The 21,948-nt window shown below is 51.9% G+C and overlaps 2 protein-coding genes across 4 annotated transcripts; one reads left to right on the plus strand and one right to left on the minus strand.

The window, feature by feature from the left end:
• The first annotated feature begins 675 nt into the window (after nt 1–675).
• Alg1 (ALG1 chitobiosyldiphosphodolichol beta-mannosyltransferase) lies at nt 676–12,351 on the plus strand. Its single transcript, XM_050134402.1, has 13 exons — nt 676–903; nt 2,009–2,086; nt 2,219–2,322; nt 4,469–4,617; nt 6,332–6,421; nt 6,673–6,783; nt 7,518–7,639; nt 7,757–7,795; nt 8,058–8,117; nt 8,957–9,067; nt 9,854–9,968; nt 11,014–11,089; nt 11,804–12,351. The coding sequence occupies exons 1-13, from the start codon at nt 696–698 to the stop codon at nt 11,933–11,935; spliced, it is 1,395 nt and encodes a 464-aa protein (XP_049990359.1). The 5' UTR covers nt 676–695; the 3' UTR covers nt 11,936–12,351.
• On the minus strand, nt 12,325–21,710 carry Eef2kmt (eukaryotic elongation factor 2 lysine methyltransferase). Of its 3 annotated transcripts, XM_050134414.1 has the most exons (8): nt 21,571–21,697; nt 18,539–18,601; nt 16,920–17,000; nt 15,909–16,010; nt 15,483–15,616; nt 15,137–15,402; nt 13,996–14,142; nt 12,325–12,654 (listed from the first exon to the last, which is right to left on the minus strand). In XM_050134414.1, exons 1-8 carry the CDS (start codon nt 21,664–21,666, stop codon nt 12,536–12,538), a joined length of 1,008 nt encoding a protein of 335 aa, XP_049990371.1. In that variant the 5' UTR covers nt 21,667–21,697; the 3' UTR covers nt 12,325–12,535. The 3 variants fall into 3 exon arrangements, with proteins under 3 accessions (XP_049990371.1, XP_049990381.1, XP_049990389.1); XM_050134424.1 differs by lacking the exon at nt 18,539–18,601 and having other exon boundaries at nt 21,571–21,710; XM_050134432.1 differs by lacking the exon at nt 13,996–14,142.
• Nucleotides 21,711–21,948: the final 238 nt, after the last annotated feature.

Genomic DNA, 21,948 nt, shown 5'->3' on the forward strand with positions numbered 1-21,948 from the left:
GACTTTAGAGGGAGTTGGTTCTCTCCTTCCATTGTGTGGGCTCCCGAGATCAAACTCTATCATGGCAGCAAACACCTTTACCTGAGGAGACTTTTTTTTTTTTTTTTTTTTTTTTTTGCATCAACCACTTATGCAAAGTTTTATCTCACTTGTTAGTGAGGCCGCTGTAGAGAGACAGAAGGCAGAAAGAAAGAGGCTTGGTCTGATCTTAGCCAGGACCTTGTTTATTCATGACGAGAGGGTATTTTTGTTACCCATGTGTGCCGATGGTCAAGATGCCCACAGTAGCTGAGATACGACCTCTTACAGCGGTGGAAATGACCTCGTAGTCCATAAGGGAAGATGGGAAGTGTATTCTTTCAGTAGGCAAGTTTGAAATTTATCTTAGATCTCTGAAAAAGAAGTTCCTAGAGTCTAATAAAGGAACAGCTTTACTTTCGGAGGGGCACAGTTCAGGGTACCTGACGTGGCTATGTCCTACTAATTCTTGGGCTCCTCAAGCAGTTTCTCCGAGGCCACCGATCCTCCCCCCAGCCCCGCCCCTCCTTTCAGGCTCCGCCCCCACCTTCCAGTTTCTTTTCTTCCAGACACCGCCTTATCCAAGGCCCCGCCCCCAACACAGCAGGGCCTCGGGCTGCGGCTGCGCACAGCCAGGCTTGCCGGCCAGGTCACGTGCTCAGCGCCGGCGGGCCAAGATGGCGGCGTCCTGCGTGGCAGTGCTGGCTTTGGCGCTGCTGTTGCCGGTGCTGCTGCTGTGCGCGTGGAAGCGCGGGCGACAGGCGGGCGCGTCCGCGCACGTGGTCGTTGTGGTGTTGGGCGATGTGGGCCGCAGCCCTCGCATGCAGTACCACGCGCTGTCATTGGCCCAGAGCGGCTTCTCCGTGACGCTGCTGGGGTTCTACAGTGAGTGGCAGGGACCTGGGAGGGATGCTCAGCCGGGACCCTTGGCTCGCTCTGATCTGGGGCTGAGGCAGGAGCGGTTGTGCTCCTCTCCTGCCTGTTCAGGCCTGGACCGCTGCTCCCTGGTGTCTGCGAGCAGCCTGTGCCAGCCGCCCTTTACCATACGTGAGGACTACGAAGAGATTGATTGCAAGGTCCCATTTAATTCGCCTAGGTAGTGCAGAGACTGGGGCTGAAACCCTGGTGTGTGAGACCTCAGTGCTGGTCACCACTTCCTCGTGCTGCCTTGTCAGTGAGTTAAGATACTGTGTTTCTTTACATCCCTTATCCAGCGCTGAGCCTCTCTGGCTGGGGATGTTTCTCTTGTTCCCTAAGGTGCAGGCAGAGGTGTCCACTTCCTCCTCCTTATGCACCATGTTGATGATTTTTCAGGGGCCCGGTCTCACTAAGCTGGCTTGGACCTCGATGTGTAGACCACAGTGTCCTTAAACTCACAGAGATCAACCTGCCTCTGCCTTTAGGGTTCTGGAATTAAAGGTGTGCACTACCAAGCCCCCAATGTGTCCGCCCTTTTGACAGCGATATGAAATCTACCAGGAAGTCAGGCGCATTCATAGCTATCCTTGCACACATTCTGAGCACCTCAAATTAGACACATCTGCGAATTTAGGGGTCCATTTAAGGGAAAGTGGGAGTAGCTCTTATTGGCCCCTGTGTGGAGTGCTCTCCCAGGCCTTGGGTGGAGGGGACTGACCCAGACTCTGACATCTAGGAGTCTACATCAGTTTAATTGAGTTCCTATTGCCCGCCAGTTATTAAGTTAAAGAATGTGGATATGATGAATGCCCTTCAAGGGCATTCTCGTAGAAGAACACAGAGTGACCTCATTTTCTATTCTGACTATTGGGGACCAGAGAGGTTTTTGATAGGTACTAGACTAGGACCCCTCTCCCACCATTTATTTAAGACAGTGGCTTGCTTTGTAGCACACGCTAGCATTGAACACCCTGTCCTCTTTATCCTTTCAAGTACTGGGATTACAGGTGTGAAGGAACACACCCTGCTGCCTCTACTTCTGATACCTTAAAGGGCACATTTGCATTTGCAGACTCCAAACCTCGCCATGAACTCTTGCAGAGTGATAGGATTCAGATTGTGAAGCTGACAGAGCTGCCAAGTCTGGGAGGTAGGACCAGACAATTCCAGGTTCCTGACTAGGGGGAGGTGGTTTGGAGGGGTGGTTGTGTATTGGGGAGCTGAGGGGACTAGCAGATTGCCAGGAGCTCCATTGTAAAGACGGATGTTTTCTGACTTGCAGCTGGACCCCGAGTTCTCCAGTATGGAGTCAAGGTTCTATTTCAGGCCGTGTACTTGCTATGGAAGTTGATGTGCACAGACCCTGCAGCCTACATCTTCCTTCAGGTATATATCAGCTGCTGCCTACTCTGTGAGAGCCGCTGTTAGCAGTTCACTTGGGGGCCTTGGAAACATGCACATATAGGGTTGTGGGTGTGGGTCAGTGAGGTCCTGGATTTGATTTCCAGTCTACACACAAAATGCACAAATTATTAAATGTATTGCATACTTCTGTGTGCATAAAGTATAAAACACATGAGGAGGGCTGTTGCATTCATGGACTTGTGGCAGCTGTGGTCACCTGTACGATACCAGCACAGATCTAGCCTGCCAACATTTAGCATGGCTAGGGGAGGACTTCATGCGGTCCTGTCCCTAGCTGAGGAACTGTTGGCAGTTAGTGGTTGTTAAGGGACCGGAAGTCCATAGTGAGTCCACTAGTGAAATGCCCACGCTCCAGGATACTTCCCCCATTCCTGTGTTCATACAAGCAACTCTAATTAAACTCAGTCATTAAAAATAAAAGATATGAAACTAGGAGGGGACTATTTGGGTTATTGAAAGGTTGGGAAGAGGCTAGGAAAGGGTAAGGTGTGAATGATCAAAATGATTATGTATACAGTAATGAAATTGTCAAATAATAAGTGCAATAATATTAAAAACCAAATAAGCATGAGTGTAGGGGTTGCTGGAGAAAAGGCTCAGCATTTAAGATTCCTTGTTCTTGCAGAGGACCTAGGCTTAGTTCCCAGCACGTACAATAGTGGCTTACAACTGTCTGTAACTCCAGTTCCAGGGATCTAATGCCCCCTCCTGGCCTCTGCAGGCACTAGGCATGCATGTGGTGTACACACATACATGCAGGCAACCACTTACATGAATAAAAATAAATATTAAAAACCAAACACTTGAGGGCTGGAGAGATGACTCAGTGATTAAGAACACTGACTGCTCTTCCGGAGGACCTGGTCTCAATTCCCAGCACCCACAAGGCAGCTTACAACTGTCTGTGTCTCCAGTTCCAAGGGACCTGACACCCTCACACCAATGCACATAAAAATAAAATTAAATAAATTAAAAAAATAAAAAATAAAAAAAATAAATAAAAAACTCGAGTAGGAGTTTCTAGTGTCTGTTGTGTGTGTCGTACCCACTGTTATCTTGATGTATTTAATTGATGTATTTTAATGCTCTCAAGAGCCCTGTGGCATAGGTTCTCACTATTTAGACCAGACTAGCCTCAAACTCACAGAGATCTGTCTGCCTCTGTCTCTTGAATGTTGGGATTAAGGGTGTGCACCACTACACCTGGCCTTATTGGTTTTTTTTTTTTTTGATCTTTTACATATGACTGAGATAAGAGTATAGGGTATATACATCTGTAAGTCATGTCCAGTTTCTTAGGAGAAATTCTTAGCAGTGGAATTGCTTTGTCAGAAATTCCTGTTTAAAATGTGGTGTGTAACTTGATAGCCTCAGAGTGAACCTGGGCTTTTGGGGTGCCTATGTTTTAGGTTCTGTGATTTCTGCTGCTGTTTGGCGTTTTCAGAGCTTGCAAACAAACAAAAAACCAAAAACAAACCAAAAAACCCAAAAAACATGTTTTTCCGTTTTTTGTGTTCCTATTTTTACCTTTCCCTTAGTTTTTATTTTATCTTGGTGTGTGTGCATGTACATGCGTGTTCATGTGGGCTTGAGTGTGTACATGCCACGGCATGTGTGTGGAGGGCGGAGGACAACCTCGGGGGGTCCTTTCGTTGTTTGAGATGGGGGTCTCTGTCCCTCACCTCATACATAGGCTAGCTTTTCTATGACCTTCCACGGTATCTCCTGTCTTCCAGCTCCTATCTTGCTGGAGGAATCCTGGGGTTATTTTTGGGAGATGCCATGCCCAGCTCTTTATGGAGTCTGGGATCAATGCAGGTCCTTATGGTGTTTGGTGGCAAATTCTTTACCTCTTGAACCATCTCCTTAACCCAGGCACTCTTGATTGTTCATGGTTTTGGGGTTTCCAGATTGGTCAGTTTTGATAACTTCTTACTGTTTTCTTCTTTTGACGGCGGAGGGGGCCTTCCTTCTGCCCATTGCTGATGAGAGCCTTTAAAAGTCACCGCCTCGTCTTTGCTCTTTGCTGTGTGGTCCCTCCTCTTCATTTGGGTACATGGGCCATGGTCTGTGCTTCCTCCACTGCCTCCAAGTGTCTCTTTCCTAGAACCCTCCGGGGCTGCCTGCCATTGCCGTCTGCTGGCTTGTGGGCTGCATGTGTGGGAGCAGACTGGTCATCGACTGGCACAACTACGGTTACTCCATCATGGGCTTGGTACATGGCCCCCGACACCCCATTGTGCTGCTGGCCAAGTGGTGAGAGAAGGGCCTGGGGAGCGGGCTGGATCTGCAGCAGGGTCCTTGGTTCTGCTTTGACCCTGGTTGTCCCATCTCATTGTGTGCTTCCAGCTCTGGGGTCACCTAGTTGTGCCCTTTCCCTTTCCCTCCTGGGACTGATGTCCCTTGTTGCCCAGGCAGTTCCTGACTGTCACATGATACCAGCTTCATGCCAGGTGCCAGGCCAGGCCAGGCCCGCGTGTCTCCCATCTGTCTCCATCACCCCAGCTATGGTACACTGTACGAGTTAGGAGAGTGGGCTGAGAGTCGTGTTGTCTCTTGCCACCAGGAAGTAAGTCAGGAATCAGCCCCAGGGAGTTCCATTTCAGAGTCTTCTCCATATCTGGAGGGGGGAAAAGGCTGCAGTAGGTATTATGGTGGTAGCTAAGAATCTTTCTCACTTAGTCCAGCCTGGCTTTGAATTCATGTCGGTCCTCTTGCCTCAGCTGCTTGTGCTCTGGGATTATAGGCACACTCCTCCACACCCAGTTTATCACCCCCCACCTCCCCACTGAGGCAGGGCTTCTGTGTAGCTCTGGCTGTCCTGGAACTCCCTTTGTAGACCAGGCTGGCCTCAAATGCAGAGATCTGCCTGCCTCTGCCTCCTGAGTGCCGAGGTTAAAGGCTTATGGCACCACCCCCAGCTTTTAGGTATTTTCTTTTTGTAATTTTTTGATTTATTTTTGTTTTTAAAAAATAATTTTATAAATGGATATTTTTCCTGAGTATTTTTTGGTGTACCTGTGGAGGCCGGAAGAGGGCATCAGATCTCCTGGGACTGGACTTAGATGGTTGTGAGCTGCCTGGTCCTCTAGAAGTGCTATCTGGTCCTTAAATTTGTTTTTTTGAGTCTCGCTTATTGCAGGTTGGCCTTGATCTACCTGAGGTTACAGGTATGCGCTGCCATGCTTATTTTATGATGTGCTGGGGGTGGAATCCAGGACTCTGATGCATTATGGACAAGCACTCTACCAGCTGAGCTACAGCTACATCCTGCCTTTTTCTCTTGAGTGTTTGGAGAGGCGTGCACCACCATGCCCCGTTTTTTTTTTTTTTTTTTTTTTTGGTTTTTTGAGACATGGTTTCCCTGTGGCTTTGGAGCCTGTCCTGGAGCTAGCTCTGTAGACCAGGCTGGTCTCAAACTCACAGAGATCCGCCTGCCTCTGCCTCCCGAGTGCTGGGATTAAAGGCGTGCGCCACCATTGCCCAGCACCATGCCCCGTTTTTGTAGCGCTCAAGATAGAACCAGGGCCTTAGCTTGCCAGGAAAACACTCTGCCAGCTGAGCCACATTCCCAGCCTGCAGTTTAGTAACCTTGACGTCCTCTTTCTCCCTCTCCTGGGACAAAGCCTCAAGTCCCTAAACTCCCTTCATACCATAGTGAGAGAGTGGCAGCCCTGCTGGTCCAGGGTGGCTGAGACTTGCTTAAGTGGCCCTTACTGGGTTTCTCCTCTATTGTGTGCAAATGGATTTATGGAGACCGTTTCCTTTTGAAGTAACTGTGTAAGCTGAATAGGGAAGGAAGTGTGTGAAAAGGTAACTGTACGGGGAGAACATGGCACATCCCGACAGGCTCAAGGGCCTTAGTTCTGCAGCCTTTTCACTACCCATAGGTATCAAGTCATATGGAGAATGGGGTGGGAACTACGCTCATCCCATGGCCACCTGCTGATCCCCCAAGACATCTTTGTAGGTACGAGAAGTTCTTCGGGCGCCTATCCCATCTGAACCTGTGTGTGACCAATGCGATGCGGGAGGACCTGGCGGAGAACTGGCATATCAGGTATGCAGGCCTGGGATACCCATCAGCTCGCCATGTGTTCTGAGAGCTGCAGTCATGCCCTGGGAGATAGTTACGGGCTTGAGAAGCTTGGGAGGAGGCAGTAGGCTGTCTTTCCCTCCCAGCTGTGTGGCCTAGGACTTTTTGGTCCTGAAGGTCTGCAGTATTCTGAGTGATCCTGGGTTTCCTGTCTTTGGAATCCTGCTGTGTCCTGTTGCTTAGATTTTTCTCTGCCCACTCCCATCTCACGTCAGGGCTGTGACTGTCTACGACAAGCCAGCATCTTTCTTTAAGGAGACGCCCCTGGACCTGCAGCATGAGCTCTTCATGAAGCTGAGCCGCACATACCCTCCTTTCCAAAGCTGGTATGTCTCCTGTAGGCTCATCCAGGGCCAGCGAGCTAATGCTGCGGCCTGCCACCTATTCCTGTAAATAAGCTTTTATTGGAACACAGCCCACCCGTTCACCTGTGTTGTCAGTGGCTGCTAGAGGCCTGGTGTGGTGGTGAATCTCTGTAATCCCAGCACTGGGGAGGCTGAGGCAGGAGGATTTTAAGTTTGAGGCCAGCTGGGCTACATGGCAAGCCCCAGTGGTTGTTCCCAAACTACAGCAGTGGAATTGGGTTTCATAAGAGTCTATGACCTACAAAGCCTGAAGCAGCTACTTCAGGCCCTTTAAGGAACTGCCTGCTGAGCCTTGTGCTACCTTGCCCTGAGGCCAGTGGGTTCTTGTGGGGCAGGGGACCTGAGTGTCCTCTGGGCATCTCACGGGAGAGAAAGCACCTGTTTCAATTCTGCCCCTGTCCTCTGTGTGCTCCTGGGAACCAAGCATGGTTGCTGGGAAGCAGGTCAATACCTCACTGGGATGCTGTGTGCTCCTGGGCATCAGATGTAGCTGCTGGGAAGTGGGTCAGTACCGTCTCACTGGGAGGCTGAGCAGGTAGAGTGGAGGGCCTGTGGGGGTAGCACTGAGTGGTGGAGTGGGTACTGTTCCTATAACCTCAGTCCCAGCAACCAGGATCAGTGAGGTCAGTAGGGTGCCAAATGGCTGGGAGCCTGTGGCTCCTCTTGTGCCTCACCTCTCTCCTCTGATTCTTCAGCTCCGCGCCCTCGGACCCCAGTGTGGAGAGGTCGGCCTTCACCGAGAGGGATTGTCAGAGCGGGGTGGTGAGGCGTCTGCACGGGCGGCCAGCACTGCTTGTGAGCAGCACGAGCTGGACAGGTGCCTCCCTCAGTACCTGGGGGGTGCCCAGCTTGTCTGGGGTCTGGGGATGGGTGTACGAGTAGGGCGGGAGGTTTGGGAGGCAGTCTGTGACCCTTTCCCCTTCTCTCCCTGCAGAGGACGAGGACTTCTCCATCCTGCTGGGAGCATTAGAAAGTAGGTGTGTGGTGCATTAGCAGCTTGGAGCTTGGCAGGGGCCGCTGCTTGGCACTTACCTGACTTTTTGTGGCAGCCTGTCACGTGGTGTGCCCCTGGTGTCATGGGAGGGCACAGGAAGCTTACTGCCCTTACACGGTCATTGAGTGGCTTTTCCCACAGTCTGAATGTATCTTGAGACTAGCACCGCCCCCCCCCCCCCAGCAGCTTCCCTGCTACGCTTACTTATTTTTTCCTGGTTGGTGTGTCTTTTTTAAAACAGAGTTTGAACAACTAACACTCAATGGAGACAGCCTTCCTTCCCTAATATGTGTGATAACAGGTACGATGGGAACGCCATGTCATACTTTTAGAAGGGCAGAGGGTGGCAGAAGAATGGGCATATGGCCTTAGAGGACACCTCTGTAGGGCACTGTCTCAGTGGACATCTCAGTTCTCCAGCGTAATTTCTCCCTTTCTCCTCAAGACCTTGCCCAAGCTAGGCAAGTGCTCTACCGTGGAGCTACATCCCTATCTGTAGTTTATCTGTGTGGAGAGAGAGGGTCTTGCAGGTTGTCCAGGCTGGCCTTGAACCCACTTTGTAGTCCAGGCAAGTTTTGATATGCTAACCTGCCTCAGACTCCCAAGTAGCTGGTACAGGACTGTGTCACCATATCCCTAGGGGTATAGGTTCTACATCTACTTGATAAATAGGGAACCTGAGGCTCATAAAGGACTCAAGAGTTCAGATTTCAATCTGGATGATATTTAGACCAAACCCTCCCCTTTCCCAGTGCACTCCCAGCCTCTGTAGTTCAGAAGCAGTGTGTCCTCTGCCCAGTCACAGGGTTAGGCATCTCCCTCCTCCTACTCCCTCCCGGTCAGGTTCCTAGGGGACCCTGGCATGCTAAGGAAAGTCCCTGTATCACTTGGTGCAGGTGGAAATTCGGTGTCTGTCCTGTTGGCACCCTAGCATTTTCTTAGGCCCCTTTGCAACCTGCAGCCTTGTGCCAGCTGGCTGTGCTGTGCTTAGTGTCTTGGCCATGGAATGTCAGGGCCTGATGGGGCCACTGGTGGGTGTGGTTTTGGGAGAGAGTTGTCAAGTGTCAGCTGGAGCAGCAGGACCTGCCCAGTGGTAGTGATGGAGAGCAACAGTGTTGGTGACTTTTCTTCTCTGTGAAGGGAAGGGACCTCTCAGGGAGCACTACCGCCACCTCATCAGCCAGAAGCATCTCCGGCATGTCCAGTTCTGCACCCCATGGCTGGAGGCCGAGGACTACCCCCTGCTTCTAGGTGAGACTGAGTACAACACTATCCCACAAGGGCAGACTGAGCTCCTTTTTGCCCTGTAATCTTTGTACCCTAAGGTAGCCCTGAGTTTGCAGCACAGCCTTCTGCCTCAGCCCCAAGTACTGGGGTCATAGGTGTGCACTGGCGTGTCTGGGTTTTGTTGTTTGTTTTTTGAGACAGGGTTTTCCTGTGTAGTCCTGGCTGTCCTGGAACTCAGACCAGACTGGCCTTGAGCTCAGAGAACTATCTGCCCCCCTTGCCTCCTAAGTGCTGGAATTAAAGGCATGCGCCACCACTGGCTACTTTGTTTTTTAACTTAGAGAAGTTGGCTCTCTCCCTCCATCCACTGTGAGGTCCAGAGATGGAACTCAGTATCAGGCTTGGGAGCACTGTCACCTGCTAAGCCAAGGCAGCCACCTTTAGTTATTTTTAAGTGGTCACTGGGTAGTATTCTTAACAAAGCTGAATGGACCACAATCATAGCCAGAAACTGCTTATCACAGTGATTGCCTGGGAATTTTCTCTTTGAAAATGAACTATGGCTAAGTAGAAACAATAAATCAATACAAGTAAAAACAAAAACCAGTTTTAATCATTAGGCAGGGGAGACAGGACCCAATGGTCAGCCATGTTTCTGCCTCTGGTCAGGCTGCCTGACTCCTTGGTCAGTTTATGCCATTTGTATTTGGGGGCAGTGACACAGGGACAGCTTCTGATTTCCCCTCTTTGTCTAGGGGTCATTACATAGACCCGGGAGAATGTGCCCTAGTGTTTTGACTGTCTTTGCAGGGTCAGCGGACCTGGGTGTCTGTCTACACATGTCTTCCAGTGGTCTGGACCTGCCCATGAAGGTGGTGGACATGTTTGGGTGCTGCTTGCCTGTTTGTGCCGTGAACTTCAAGTGGTAGGAACAGATACCAGGCTATACCTGGGGCATATTCTAGATCAGCAGCCGGGGGCCCTGTCCTATGGTTGGGCTGAGCCCTAGTGAAGGATAGTCAGCTTGGGGCATCCCACATACCATGCCAGTCACCCAGATACCAAATGTAGTTAGGATGCTTGAAAAATTAGTACATGCCTGTAGTCTGGATGCAGAGGTAAGAGGATCCCTGAGCTTGAAGCCAGCCTGTGCTACATAATGAGTTCCTGTCTTGGGAATCTTGTAGCAAGGCACATGTTGATTGTGTCTGTATCAGCATGTAGCTTTCTTATCCTTGTTCCTTGCTGGGATGTTGACACCATGTAGAGAGGATGTGAAGCAGAGTCGGGTTCATGTGGCTCACATGCAAAGCAGTTTACACAAGGAACCACCTGCGGATATGAGAGGGGCTCCAGGAATATGTCCTGCACAGATAGAGGGACGGGGTGGCTGGAGTCTGTTCATGGTTAACATTCTACTCAGACTCCTGCTGTGAGAAGGGAACGGTGGCCAGAGCTGCCTGCAGTCAACTGGATTTACATCCCTCTGTTCTATGGCTCGTCTCTCAGTTGGATGGGAACCATCCACACCAGTGCAGTTCTGGGACTCCACTTTCCCCGGCCAGGGTGGATGTGGGCATGGAGGCTGCAGCTTGACAGCTAGAGACCAGCCACAGGATGGAGTTCAGGATGTGAAACCCTGTGTGAGCCAAGCTCAGGGTTTGTCGGGATCAAATCTCCCAGTGACTCTGATAAGGTACTCTTGATGTGTAGAGCCAAATACAGGCTTGCTGGGACCCTAGTTCTCTGGCTGGAGTGGAGAAAAAACACAAACCATCTTGACATAGAAAGGTCACCTTTCTTTCTCCCAGTCAGCCTGGTGTTTTGACATGTGCTCTTGCAGGCTTTTCTTTCCAAATACTCCATCTCAGAACACTGAGGCCAGCCTACCATTCTTGACGCTGGCTTCACCTGAGGGAGCAGTGGTGGCTCATCTGTGTTCCCATCCTTTCCCCTTGTTTTGTCTGCAGTTTGCATGAGCTCGTGAGACATGGAGAGAACGGACTGGTTTTCAAGGATGCGGAGGAGCTGGCAGCACAGCTGCAGGTAGTAGGCCGACTCCCTGGGGGGTTGGTGGCTTTAACCCTGGCTTTGAGCCAGCTCTCTGATCTCTGCTCCTCCACAAGATCAGCTGTGGTGGGACTCTGGGATGTAAACAGGTGGAGGAAGGAAGCAGAAGCCTCCAAGATAGTCTCTCACCCTGTTCTGCCATTCACAATGACAGGAGCTAGAAGAGCCAGGCACACACATATACTCCTGCCTCCTGTTTGTAAAGATGGGAGCTGTGCTGCCTTCTGGGGAGTGGGGGACAAGGAAGTTTCTGCAGAAGTATTTACTTGTGCTCTCATTTCTGACAAGGGACTTGTTTGTCCTTACGTCCTTGTGAGAACTCTGAAACTCCATCCTTGTGTGGATGGGAATACAGCTGTGGACATGTACAGGGAGACTGGGTTCCTTACTTACAAAAAATGCCAGGTGGGCTGGACGCAGCCTGAAGCCTGCAGTTTTCCGGCCCCCGATAGATACTTCAAAGGCAGAGCTGTCATGGGCTCCATCTTAACTGCACCTGCAGTTGTGTTAGGGGTGGTAGAGGGAGGGGAAGACAGCAGGTGGAGGCTCAAGCCCCATCGCAGGGCTGCGGGTAAGTAGATTGATTCCTCAGGTATCCAGTGAGGGGAGGGGCACTGCTAGGCATGAGCAAGGACCTGACATGGGGCAGGGTGTGCAGGGAGCTGAATTCCAGTCTTCCTTTATCTGTAGATGCTTTTCTTAAAGTTTCCTGACCCTGATGGAAAGCTAAACCAGTTCCGGAAGGAACTCCGGGAGTCGAAACAACTGCGGTGGGACGAGAGCTGGCAGCAGACTGTGCTCCCTTTGGTCACTCACAAATGACCTCCAGGCCAGAGGCTAGGGCCCTGCCCTCAGGGTGTGGAGCTAGGTCCAGGCTCCATCCATCCTGTACCCACCCTTCCAACCAGCACCTGCTCCAATTGTCTCTGGTGGGCTGTTGAGTGCCCCCTAGTGGTCAGAAGCCCAAGAACGGCAGTGGACAACTGGGAAATGGACAACTGGGAAAGTGAACAATCTGGCAGCTGCTTCACCCCATGTCTCTGAGAAGCTCTTCTCTCTGGTGACCTGTAAACCTCTCCGTCCCTGGATTTTTGTCTCCGGACTTTCACATTCCTTATGTTCTGGTTCTTTGGGCTGCCATGAGCTCTGGAATATCATATGTTTCTCTGGGATTGGCTGAGCAAGGTCTGAGCTGTCTGGCAGGACAGTCATACTTGATAAATTCATGTTTTTATTAGTACAGTAGAAATGCTTGCTCTGAGCCCATGTCCACTCCAGATGAGCTGCTGACGACAGGCACCACACTCAGCCTGTGCTTACTGTCCATTTGTGCTTTGCTATTAACTTCCCTGCCCAACAGAAGCCTTCCTGGCTTTCCCACGGACTCTTCCCATGACAGTGATCTCACTTTTCCAGTCACCTTCATATACTGTGATGATGGCTCAGCACGAGCTTCAGGATTACGATGACCGAGTGCTCTTCATAGGGGAACAGTTTGCTGGTGTGAGGAGGCACTTCTTCCCAGTAGATCCCTGCACGATCTAGACAGAGAACAGATCTCAGGAGGGCAGTGTTGGGGACAGGAAGTCAGTCTGTTACACAGACTGTTGACACAGGTGTGCATTCAAGCTGATTTACTTGGGCCACAGGTTTCTAGGCCCATGCAGATGCCCTAAGGGTCTGTGTGTGGGCCCGCTCAGTCTAGAGGAGAATGGTAGGGTTCTGCTCTGCCATTTCCCACTGTATTCCCATAAGGCCCCGCAAACCTCCTGTCTGCCCCCAGCAGCACTAGAGTTATAGGTGCTGTGGCCACAACCTCACTTTTTTCCCCCCCAAGACAGGGTTTCTCTATGTAGCCCCGGCTGTCCTAGAACTTGCTTTGTAGACCAGACTGGACTCAAACTCACAGAGATCCGTCTGCCTCTGCCTCCCAAGTGCTGGGATTAAAGGTGTGCGCCACCACCGCCTGGCTCAGACCCAGCTTTTTGCATGGGTGCTGAGGATTCAAACTCAGGTCTTCATGTTTGTGCAGTGAGCACTTCTGCCTGCTGGTCTCGCTCCAGCCTGAAGGCAGTAAATAGCAGCAGTGTGGCTCCTCTCCCACCACAGGGGACTGTGGGCCGATGCGGTCTCGTCTACACTTCTGTTATAAGTAAAGCTAGGAGTTTAAAGGGCAGAGCACCACAGGCACAGAAATATGCGAGGCCCCAGAGCCCACCACCTGAGTGCGACAGACAAAAGTTGGCACACTTCAAACTTCTACCTGAATTTTAAAAATCTTACAGATGGAATCCGGCCTTGCACATAGTAGGAAGCATTCTACCACTGAGCTAAGTGCCCTGAGCCCATAAAGAGAGTTAATGAAGTCAGGAACAGGCTGACTGCTCTGAAGTACTCAGTTTTTCTAGGGGAAAATAGATTGCAGGAATTTGTGTGTCTGTGCACACATGCACACAAGTACATTAGTGCTCCATCAGTGGGTTCCGGGAGCACTCACCTGCTTATTTGCTCTACACTGAAGGGGGAGTCTGTCCACAGATGCTATGGCAGGTGAGTGGACAGCTTTGGTCTGAGCGCCTTAGTGTCTAAAGGGGACGCAGGACGATGGCAGGACAGCCTTTCAGGTGCTGACTGGTGAGTGTCAGACTGGAGCACAGACAAGGCTCGTAGTAGTGCTGTCTGGGGGCTCTGCAGATGGCGGGGCCCTTATTCCTTTTCTAAATCACCCATAGCTTCTCTCTAGTTGCAGCTCAACAATGGCTTCCAACTGCTCATTGCCTCTGCAGGCCAGGCTGTGCCTTACAGAACAGGTAAGGATGGGTGCTGAGGAGCAAGGCCAAGGTCAGCCCGACTTTTAAACCCTCCTAGGGTCGGGAACTGACCCAGCTCTGTGATGAACAGCTTGCCCGTGTCTTGGCTGCGGACGGTATAGGCCACATAGACATCAGGAGCATTCTTCCTCTGGCAGTCACTGAGCAGCTTCAGGACCCTGACCAGTGACAGTGTCACTTCCCCACTGTATAGCACATCTGCAATGGAAAGGCTGTTATTGAAGGGTCTGTGCCCAGAGCAAGGGTGCGGGGCTGAGCTGACGTTGGCATGGGGTGAGGGCCCATGCATCGAGTGGTGGTGTTGAGACTTAGGCTGTTCCATAGGAAGGTGCTGCAGGTGAAATGGAGGAAGTCTAAAAGCTTTACAGTGGAGGCCCGGCCCCCAACCCCGTGGCAACATTGGTTCCATGCCTTCTGTTCATTTGCTTAGTGAGCAGGTCTTAGCCTGGCTCCGGGGCGAAGTGCAGGGGGACCTTATTGTGTCAGCTGCAGTGTGGGATGTACTGTTTCTGGTGACCATTGGTGGTCCAGGCAAACACTGCTTTCTTGCAAAGATTCCATGCTCTTTGTCATCTCTGAAAGACACAGTACAGGGACCAAGGACCCAGATGTACTGGTGGGGACAGACAAGGCCACATGGCACAGTGATGGTAATGACCCCCTGGCGTATGTGCACGGAGCCAGCACAGACAGTGTGGCAGGGCCACTCAGCTCCTGCTCCCTGAGTTGGCCTCTGTCACTCCATTTAAACATGACCCAGAATGGTGCTATCAACAGGTGGAGAAGTTGGATGTGGCCCTGAGATGACCTAAGGGTACGTGGTCTCTGCCCCACCTAAAGATCCAGGGTGGCTGTTTATCGCCAACAATGGAAGGCACAGTCTTGGTGTGGTGGGTAGACTTCCCTGGTCTCCTATAGGACCAGGGAGGGAATAGGTGGCCTCAGGGGAAGGTCCTCTAGGCCAGGCTCGTGTGCTGTCCTGGCACCTGTCCTGCCCATCTTACGTCTTCTGGGGACAGCTGGTTGTTCATGCCACAGCAATGAGAGCATCTGTCTCCACAGGAGGATCTGGGGCTCTGGAGTGTGTGCTGTGACTTGGTGGTCTAGGGTGTCACTCAGGGGCCCTGCCTGTCCCTGCCTGCAGCACCCATTGCGTCTCTATCTGCCCGGGTGAGCGCTGCCGGGGCATTACCTGCTGCAATGACGACATCTGCCTGGAAGGTGGAGAGCTGAGAGGCTGTCACCTCGTCCCAGTCCAGCTCGGCCACTGTCACCTTCGGGCTGCCTGGGTCAGTGGGAGTGTCGGGCTCTAGGGAGAAGCCGTTGAGGAGCACATTTCCACGAAGCTGCTCTAGCACCTGGCCATGGCAGTCGCTGAAGATAAATGCTCTGGGGTGGCACGCCTTGCAAACAGCCAGGCCCGTAAGCCCAGCTCCGCTGCCTAGCTCCAGGACCGTCCTGAGTGGGAGATGGGGACCTCTGCTCACAACTGCACCAGCCCCACCTGCCTTAGTGCCCCGCCTGTACCCCAAGATTACCTGTCCGTGAAGACTGCTGGGTTCTTGATGGCCCACTCTGCCAGGCAGAGAGCAGCATCCCATGTCACCAAGCCTGTGGTGCCATGGGACACAATGGCAGTGCTCTCGGAGAGTGTGACCGAGTCTCCTGAAGGCTGCAGAGACAGGAGGAATGAACAGAGTTATCAGAGTATTATTGGTGGGTCCTAAATCACAGCAACTGAGCAACTGAGCAGAATATGTCTATGCTGGAATATACTCAGCAGTGAAAAGAAACCAAGTTGCTACAGCCAGAAATATGGGTGAGCTTGAGGCTACTGTGCTGAGTGAAAGGAGCCATGCCGTGTGATCCCCTTCATCTAAAACTTTTAAAGCGACCCAGTCAATCACAGACAAGAGTGTGTGGTGGGCAGGGGTAGGAACAACACAATAACATTCATATCATACCAGCAAATAGCTCCGGTGGCACTGGGTGGACTCTTCGGCCATCAAAACCTCTGCCAACGCCTCGTACAGTGCATCCAAAGGCTCTGTGGGCACAGCCTCATGCTGGGAACAGACGGTAAGCTTTAACTGAAGGTCACACAGACCCTTGTAAATAACCATTCTGTCGCTCCCTTCTATCTGCTCTGAACAGGACCTGATAGCTTTTACAGCATTCAAGGTGCTGGGGCTGGAACCCAGGACCTTGTGCAAGCTAGGTTGGTATTCTGCTAAGCCACGCTCCAGCCTGGCTTTTACCAGATTTATAGGGGAAATTTTGGAGTGGGAGTTAAGATAGCATATTGTCAATTTAGAATTAAAATTAACAAGAGTGCACTGGTGGGTGCCTCAGGGAGAGATGTGGAGAGTTAGGGCAGGTAAGGCCTAGGCCAGCAGGCAGAGTCCAGGAGAAAGCCACACTGCCTATAAGAGGTGCCACTGTCCTTAGATAACGTGTTCAAGTGAGCCCCAAGCACCCAGTGCAGCTTTAAGCTGCCTTTCAGTGGCGTTGAGACACAGCTTCACCTGGCCTCAGAGCCCTGTCCCTCCCGGTGCTGTAAGGGCCTACAGAGGCACTGAGGTGGTAAGGCCTGGAGCCAGGTCGTGCAGAGATCACACCCGTGCTGAGTCTTACAGAGTCTTAAGGTGTTTTACAGAGGTGGGGAAGACACTGCAAACTCCAGCAGGAGTGGGTGGGCCAGCCAGGAAATGGCTGGTGGTGTGGGGGAGGAGGAGGCATCCTTCACTCAGTGGCAGGGATGTCTGGTAGGAGGGAGAACCCGAGTCCAGGAGATGAAGCTGCTGCTGAGAGTCCTGGCCTCTCTCCTACCCTGTCCCACCCTGCCCTCCCTTGATAGCCCACCAGCATCTGCCTGCCCCAAGGCAGGGAGGTGGGGCTGCTGGAGCCTGGCAGAGCTCTGGACCTCTGTGTTCCCCTATGTGGCCCAGCCCTGGCAGCCACTGCCCATCACTGACCTTTTTGATGAGCTTTGAGAGAAAGCAGCGTGCGTACTTCACAGATGGCAGGTGCTGCACACACACAGGGTGCTTCACAGTCTGGACAACAAAAGACAAGAAGGTGATTGCTACAGAGATATGCCTTTAGTGTCCAAGACACTTCACATGACTGGAGGGAGCCTGATGTGCAGGGACAGTGGGGGTGTGTGCCCTGGGCATCTGCAAGGTGGAGTCTTTTCTTGAGATGATCTTAATATATAGCTCAGACTGACCTCAAATTTACATCTTCCTGCCTTAGGATTATGGGTATGTGCTGCCACTCCCAATGTAAGATTGAGCTTTAAGTTCTTTCTTTACAACATTTCTACACAGTGGCACAGCTCCGGACAGGAAGCTGAGTTCACAGGCCCTTTCCTGTCCACCCAGGGTGGCAGGTGGGGATGACACTAGTCTATTGTGAGGACAAAAGTGGGGTATCTGGCTTCATGGAGGAGGTGAGGGCCCAGTGCAGACCCCCCAGATACCTGTCCTGGCTATGAGGCCTAGGTAGTGGGGAAGGTTAGAGATGGAGCCGAGCAGGCAAATATGGAAGAGCGAAGGCTCTGCCTAGACAGGAACTAATGACTCAGTGGAAGTCAGGAGCAGGCCAGAGAGGGCCATGTGGGGTAGCTCCCAGGTAGCTCCCAGGAGGTCAGAGGACCAGCAGGAAGCAGGAGATGGAAATGGGCCTGGAGGGAGGTGTAGCTTTCTACCTTGGGAAGACAGCAGGATTCCCTTACGTCTGCCAAAGCTTCCTACTGAGGGTTCATCGACTACAACCCCATTGGCTCTTAAAGCAGTATGCTCTAATTTTTGTTGGGTCACCCATGGAAGGTTGTAAGACAAAGCCTGACTGCTTCCTCCTTCCTTTCCCCCTTTATCTTCCTTTCTGATAACAGGGTCCCCCAGTATAGCTCAGGCTGACTTTGAGTTGGCCCTGGCCAAGGCTCCTTGGGTGGGCTTGGTGGCTGGGGGCATTGATTCAGGAAACCTCTACCGAAAGGCACGTGAATTGCTGAGATCAAATCCCACCTCTGCCTCTGATACTGAACAGACAAGATAAGCTTTCTTATTTTTGCCTTAAACATTTCAAAGCGGTTAACAAATGCTGAAAGCAGCCACCTATCACCTCCTGTCCCTGTAGTTCAGGACTTCCTAGTGGGTGGGCTGGAGAGATGGCTCAGTGGTTGAGAGCACTGATTCCCAGCACCTACATGGTGGCTCACAACTATCTGTAACTCCAGTCCCAGGGTATCTGACACCCTTTTCTCCTTTTCTGAAATACACATAGGCAAACACCCCACACATATTAAAAAATACCCAAAGGTTAAAGCCATATAGAAAAAATTGCATAGTAGCACTCCACAGAGACATAGTCTTAAAAAATAAAAAGGTATCCCCTAGCTCCCCTCATCTTGTGCAGTTGTCTATCTGAATATCTTCTTCATTCATTAAAACCAAACAGCCAGAGCTGTCTGCGGTGCTGACGCTGTGTACACTGCCAACACAAGGGCTGCATCTTTGGTTTTTTGGGCACTGCTTGGAAAGGGTACAGGTGAGCCTTGGCTCTGTGATTTGGGTATGTTGGGGGCTCTTACCTTCTGCAGAATAGCCAGCAACAGCTCAGAACCTGAGGGCTCCTTTAATTTCTCTTCTAGGCTCTGTTCCGAGGAGAGAGAGAGAGAGAGAGAGAGAGAGAGAGAGAGAGAGAGAGAGAGAGAGAGAGAGAGAAATCCTAGGGGCATTGTCTCAGCAGTATTACACCGCTGTGGAATATTCTGATAACGAGCATCAGTAATCTTTACGCAGGGACCTGGAGCCAATCTGAAGTGGGAGCCACCAGAGGTGAACTCAGTCTGATGTCATGGGCCATGTGTGGCTGAGATCAGTAGACTAACTCCCGATTCATATCAGCTGTGGCTGTCCTTTAATCACTGGGTTCCAGCAACTTTGAAGCTGAGCTGGTAAACTAAGAATCAGTTACAGCACAAAGGCCTGGAATCTGCCACTTAAGCTAGAATGGGGACTCAGATGTGTCAAGCCTGGCCATGCCATCTTTCTCACAGGGACTCAGCTCCAGTCAGGGCAGGTATGTGACACACTACAAGCCTTCATGTCTTCAGAGCATTTTACGATGCTTTGACGCTTTTCTAGCCTTGTCTACACTCAGTCTCATCACTGTTCATCCCAGTACAGCTGCACCAGCTCCTTTACTGTTCTTAATCACGGCAGCCATGTTTCTATCATAAGACCTTTGCTTCCTGTTCTCCAAGACTATCCTGTGGCTGGCTGTTTCAGGGCGTGGGTAGCAGTTCAAGAGCTGCCTCTTTTGGGAGGCCTTTGATGACTCCATTTGCCATATCCTTGCTTGTTCTTTTGAGACAGGGTCTCAGCCGGTAGCTGGGGTTGGTCTCTGACTCACAGACATCCTCCTGCTTTAGCACCCCAAGCTGAGACTGGCTCCCTCACGTGGTTTCGCTTGTTTTCTGGTTACTTAAGGTGTCTTGTCTGAGAAGGGCTGGTCTCTACTGTGCCCTGTGTGCAGCTCATGGATGGCAGTCGGTAAGGATTTAGCGACTCACTGCTAGGCAACACTCGGTGTGCTTCCAGAGCCAGGTGTAAGTGGGGTCCATATTCAAGTGCTCCCACAAAGTGAGACGGGGGGGGGGGGGGGGGGGCTGCCTATCTTGGAGCAACCGTGCTAAGGCTGTTAAATCCACAGTTACTGTTCATGGAGAAGTCTTTAGGTTCTCGCTGTAAGCACTCTTATGTTCATTTTCCTATAAATAAGCAAAGGCTGCGCGGGGGGTGGGAGGGCAATGCGACTCCCTAATATAGGAGCTATTGGACTCTCCCTTCCTGCCCTGGCTGCCTTAAGCAAAAGTCAGACAGCAGCGGGACTGCCCTTATGTCAGCCTTGGCTGTCTGATCACTCCATAAACACCTTGGACAACCACAGCTGATTTGCATGGTGCAGGCTGGGCCAGGGCTGTTTGAGGTACTTTGCAACAGACTTTTTGCTGTCATAAGCCTAGGTACACACTATATTACTCTGCATTCATTTTGATGTGCAGATGGGGAGCGCGCCCCCTGGTGGCTTAGTGGAAGGATGGCTGGGATGGTACTAAGAGGCAAGGCTGTGATTTAGACAACTACATAACCTGCTGTGGTGCCTCAAGAAGGGAGTGGACTATGTCAGGCAGTGGTGGCACACGCCTTTAATCCCAGGCAGAGGCAGGCAGATCTCTGTGAGTTCGAGGCCAGCCTGGTCTACAAGAGCTAGTTCCAGGACAGGCTCCAAAGCTACAGAGAAACCCTGTCTCGAAAAACAAACAAAAGAAGGGAGTGGACTACAAAGAGCCCTCCTGGGAATGGGCTCTTCTTGGTGCAGGCTGAGCTGGTAACATGTCTCCATGTTACAGACACAGAGACAGCAAAGCAGCTGTGGCTGGGCGACTCAACAGTGGCTGGCAGAATTGTAAAGCAGCCAGGCAGCTGACCGTGGTCAAGAGTTAAGGAACCCCCACTCCCAAGGCCTGCACAAGAGCTGTATGTTTGTAAGGGCTGCTGCTAAGGGCTGAGGAAACCCAGCACGTAGGCCTGCTGGGAAGCTGGCAGCCAAAATGCCTCAAGAACTCCGGAGGTCCATAAGGACCAAGGGCGCCCTATATGCAAGAGACCTGCAATTGCTGCTCTTGCCTGCCTACAGCTGGCACAGGAAAACACAGCATGCCCTGAGCTTCTTGTCTGCCTATGATTTCTAGCTGGAAAAAAAAGAAAAAGAAAAAGAAGCCCAACTGTTTGGTAGCAAGAGACATTGTATCCCGCACAGTGTTATTTAGATGGCACAAAGATGTAGCCACTTGTAAGGTCCCACAGTATATAATTCATACAGCACATAAAGGTTTGAGTTAGGATTCTTCTTTTTGTAGACCAGGCGGGTCTCAGAGTTTGAGACCCAGAGTGCTAGGCTAATTGGCGTGCCACCTCACACGGTGCTCGAATTCTAAGCAGAAAGTTGGTCTCCCTGGCCAGAGTTTTGGCTCTCACCCTTTCGTACTTAAACGGAGTGACAACGGACCCCAGTACAGGGCACTGTGGGCGACCCTGAGCAAGTGCTTAGCACGGCTGGTGAACTGACATCGAATGGGGCCCCATAAGCTACAGGGTTCCATTCTGTGTTAAGATCAGAAATACCATTCAAAGAAACCGGGCAGACTTTGGAGGAATACAATTTTACAGTGACTCATGCCGGTGAGTTATCAGCGAGGACTCTCCAAAGGAGCCTCGTGCCCGAGCCGCACGTCCCCAGACCGCCAGGAAGTTCCCGTTTCAGGCTGAACTCCGAGGCCGTTCTGCCTGCAGCCAGCCCTTTGGATGGGAGCCTGGCCTCCCCTTCAGGAGAGCGCGGTTGAAGTTTTCAAAGCTGTTTTGCAGTTGCCAAGATGACCGATCACTTGCTTAAAAAGTCGCTAAAATAAGACAGCCCGGCCCGTGACCCTGGAAGTTCTGCCAGAGAAGGGCCCAGCCTGCCTCCCCAAGTCGGGCAATGAGCGAAGGCGGCCCCAGACGCCCAGCCCGGCAGCCCCAGATGCTCAACCCCAACACCCGCCGTAGGTCCGCCGCCCACCTGCCAGGGAAAGGAGGGAAGCGCGCGAGCCGCCAGGAAGCGGCGCTCGAAACTCTGCAGCAGAGACGTGGCCCCCTCGTGGTCCTCAGGCGCCATCGCGGGGCGGGGCCAATGTCGCCTGAAAACAAGCGGAAGCAAGACCTGAGTCTGAGGAGGCGGGGCAAAGAGGCGGGAGCTGTGGGCGGGGCTAGTCAATACTCCAGCCCAGGAGGTGGAGCATGGGGGCGCCCTGGAGGCGGGGAGTACGGTGGGGCGGGGCAAAGGCGGGTAAACTGCAGGGTTCGTGCGCTGCTGTGTCTTGAGAGGCGAAACTTAGGAAAAGGCTAAAGCGGTTGGCGGGCGCGCGTTTCAAACAGGTTCGTGGAGCTGGAGCGGGCA

Source organism: Alexandromys fortis, unplaced genomic scaffold (genome assembly GCF_014885135.2).
Source record: "Alexandromys fortis isolate MF-2015 unplaced genomic scaffold, M_Fortis_MF-2015_v1.1 scaffold_29, whole genome shotgun sequence".
Classification (NCBI taxonomy): Eukaryota; Metazoa; Chordata; class Mammalia; order Rodentia; family Cricetidae; genus Alexandromys; species Alexandromys fortis.